Here is a 3917-nt window from a genome sequence, read left to right on the forward strand (position 1 = left end):
TGAAAATTTTGAATTTTAAAATATTTGACAACTGTATAAATTGAACTGTATATATTGAAAATTGCGTGTTTGCTTGTTTCAGGCACATGTGGTCTCAGCTTTTGAGCAATCACTGTCCAATATGACTCAGAGATTGCAGCAACTCACAGCTACAGCCGAAAAAAAGGTAAAAACACTATAAAAATTAATTATTTATCATTCACACGTTCGATATTCGATGCAGATGTACAATATGTTTTTGTTACAAAAAAATTTTTTTTATCGGCGATTCTTCAGGATTCTGAGCTTCAGGAACTGCGAGAAACGATCGAGAGACTGCGCAAGCAGAGTGCCGAAGCTGGATTGAACAACGGTCCAACTGCGAACAGTGGTCGACGTCATACTTTAGGTGACTCTGAATCCGGTACCACCGGCTGCACCGGCAATAGTAGTAGTAGCAATAATCATCAGGGTGCATCAATGGCAAGACAACTATCCGCCGATAGCGTGACGTCTCTGAATTCGTTAAGCAGCGCCTGCTCGGCCAGCAGCAATCATCACAAAAAGAAGGGCTGGCTACGCAGCTCCTTCTCCAAGGCTTTCTCGAGGTCGCGCAAAAACCGGCATGGTTCGGTTTCTGACGCGGAGGACTGCAAGGAGAGCCCTGGCGGTGATCTGAGCGCTCCCAACAGTCCTAGACTGCCAACCGCATCCAAACATGAGTCTTCGAGAGCACAAACCGTGAGAAGCAACGGTCAGAAATCTCCCGATCATGAGAATCCTTTGTCTGGAAGCAAGAGCAGCTCGGCATTGTACAAGAAAGAGGATGAAGATGTGGATGAATTGAAGAAACAATTGAGGGAGAAGGATTTAGTGCTTACAGATATCAGATTGGAAGCATTATCTTCGGCTCATCAGCTGGAGTCTTTAAAAGACACGGTCATCAAGATGAGGGTGAGTTTTTATTTAAAAAAGAAATTCATACATTTTTACATCTCTGAAAAAATGATTTATTTATATGAATTTATCATTTTCCTTTACAGTACGAGATGTTAAACTTGAAGCAGAACAATGAGCGACTCCAACGACTAGTGACCTCAAAGTCGCTCACTTCTTCGCAGTCCTCTCTACCCAGTGACCCAGATCGACGTTTCAGCATGACTGAGGTGGCATCGAGTGTCGCAGCATTGTCGAACGGCGACGTCAGTTCCACGGCCGATCAACTGGAAGATCTTAACGTCCCGGTGGAACACTCCGTCGTGTCATCGAGCGCAACAACTGCAGAACCAGTTCTTGAGCAAGACACTGATGGCAAGAGAATCAATGTGGCCGTTTATCTCGGCAGTGAGCGAAATTTTAACTATAATTTGATTACCGGAAGCTGCGCCGACGGCACCATAGGCGAACCACCACATTGCGTAATTGCCAATGTGTGCATCAGCAATAAAACCAGCTGGGACGCGCTGGATTCTATGGTGAGACGTTGTTTCAAGGAGTACGTTTCTCGAGTGGATCCTGTGACGAATCTAGGTCTTGGCGTCGAATGTGTCGCCGCGTATCATCTCGGCGAAGCTTCCAGGTGCGTGTTTAATTAAGAAATACTAAAATAATATAAATTCAAAGGTATCTCTACTTACTTATACAACTTTATATATATGCAATACATTTTAAATTCTATAGGTGCGCTTCTTATTAAGATTTGTCTATTTTTTATTGCCATCTAAAATAATTAAAATTTTGCTCTCTACTTTACAGATGCACTACCGATTCTCAGCATCCTGAGTTATTACCCTGCGGCTATCTAGTCGGCCACGTGAAAACTATTTATTTAGTGCTGTCAGGCTATTCCTGGCTGGCAGTGGATACCTTGATACCGCGTTCTATCGTTCAGCGACTGATCTCTCTTTTGACGGAACATCGTAGAGTGATTTTGTGCGGTCCAAGTGGTACAGGGAAGAGTTACTTAGCTGGAAAATTGGCGCATGCTCTAGTAGATACTGACAATGACACGAAGGATGCTGCTGCTGTTGCGACTTTCAATGTCGATCATAAGTCCAGCAAGGAATTGCGCCAGTATCTCGCGCACATCGCTGAAAGATGCGATTCGAACGCCGCTGATGAATTACCTAGAGTGATTATTTTGGAAAATCTTCAACACGCAGCATCTCTGGGCGAACTCTTCAGCGGACTCTTAGGAACTAGACATTCATCATGTCCTGCTATCATCGGTACCATGAGTCAGACCACTTGCAGTACCACCAACTTGCAGTTGCATCATAATTTCAGGTACTTTCATTTTTTTGTGAACACATTTAATCTATAATTTTAATGCAATGTACTTACATATAATGTAAAATTATTTTAGAAATTTTTTAATGTAATTAAAAAGTCTTGAAGAAAAATTGTCAATAAAAAAATAAATATTAAAAATTAATTTTAGAATTAAAAGTTTAAATATATTACAATATAACTTGTTATATATTATATCTTACAAAGTAAGATTATATATATAATATATATTTAATCTTTTTAATTATTAACGATAGAAGGAGATGAAAGATCGATCTCTCGATCTTAATGAATTAGATTTTAATTATGTAATTAAACAGGTGGGTATTATGTGCAAATCATATGGAGCCGGTCAAGGGATTTCTAGGACGTTATTTGAGAAGGAAATTACTGGAGCACGAATTACGCGAATGCGCTGGGACAAGGAACGCGGAGATGGCGGCAGTAGTCGAGTGGCTGCCGCGTGTATGGCTGCATCTTAACAAGTTCCTAGAAACCCATAGCAGCTCTGACGTCACCATCGGTAACTAGAAATATTTAAAATATGTTTCCACATTTCAGAAGATATTCTGCAGAAGAATTTCTGCGAGTCCATAAATCTAATTTTAAATAAGAACCACTAACCAAAATTCTCACCAATTTTGCTATTTTTTCTACTAGTATCAATGCAAAATAATAGAATCAATGATTTTCAATTGCAAAATTTTACTTATGAACCTGTGATAAAATTATATTGTTTCGCTATTAATTTTCCTGTCATTTTTTTTTATATAATTATAAATATATAATTATAAATAAATAATAATAATATTAATAATTAATCAGGACCGCGGCTGTTTTTATCATGTCCAATGGAAGTGGCTGGATCTCAAGTGTGGTTTACCGATCTGTGGAACTATTCGGTAATACCTTATTTAGTGGAAGCAGTCAGGGAAGGATTGACGCTATACGGAAGGCGCGTAAGCGGGAACGGAAATGGCGAATCGACATGGGAAGATCCGGCGCAATTCATCACATCGAGCTATCCATGGCTTTCGACGCATGCCGTGCACGGCGGCAGCGATGCTCTTCTACGTCTGAGACCTGAAGACGTGGGATACGATGTCGTCTCTAGCGGGCACACTTCCGGTGTAGGCGCCTCCAGCGTGAAGAGCCTTGGAAGTACTCATAGTGATACCGAAGGAGATCCTCTGGTTAGTATTGAGATTCAGAAATTTTAAAACATACATATTTACAATTAATATGTAAATTTCATCTTCTTTCTTTTTGTTATAATTGCTATATTTATTTAGAAAAATATAATTTCCTATGATGCAAAAAAAATATATAATTTATTTATTTAAAAATTATTATTATATTCAACAGTTTATTTAGCTGAATTTTTTAAATGATGAATATCGCGTTCTGCGCAATATATATATATATATGTGTGTGTGTGTGTGTGTGTGTGTGTGTGTGTCGCGCAGAACGCGATATTCATTATTTTAAAAATTCAGCTAAATAAACTGTTGAATATAATAATAATAATTTTTAAATAAATAAATTATATATTTTTCTTGCATCATAGGAAATTATATTTTTCTAAATAAATATAGCAATTATAACAAAAAGAAAGAAGATGAAATTTACATATTAATTGTAAATATGTA

At 38.3% G+C, this 3917-nt stretch overlaps 1 protein-coding gene across 1 annotated transcript in view; it reads left to right on the forward strand.

The window, feature by feature from the left end:
- LOC108690669 (protein sickie-like) overlaps positions 1-3917 on the forward strand; it is a 90745-nt gene that overhangs the window by 86454 nt on the left and 374 nt on the right. Inside the window, exons 13-18 of the mRNA XM_018198077.1 lie at positions 83-166; positions 277-933; positions 1023-1558; positions 1735-2265; positions 2589-2791; positions 3094-3461. Coding sequence (XP_018053566.1) covers positions 83-166; positions 277-933; positions 1023-1558; positions 1735-2265; positions 2589-2791; positions 3094-3461 — 2379 coding nt within the window. The remainder of the gene's footprint in view (positions 1-82; positions 167-276; positions 934-1022; positions 1559-1734; positions 2266-2588; positions 2792-3093; positions 3462-3917) is intronic.

This window comes from Atta colombica, unplaced genomic scaffold (genome assembly GCF_001594045.1).
Source record: "Atta colombica isolate Treedump-2 unplaced genomic scaffold, Acol1.0 scaffold105, whole genome shotgun sequence".
In the NCBI taxonomy this organism is placed as follows: Eukaryota; Metazoa; Arthropoda; class Insecta; order Hymenoptera; family Formicidae; genus Atta; species Atta colombica.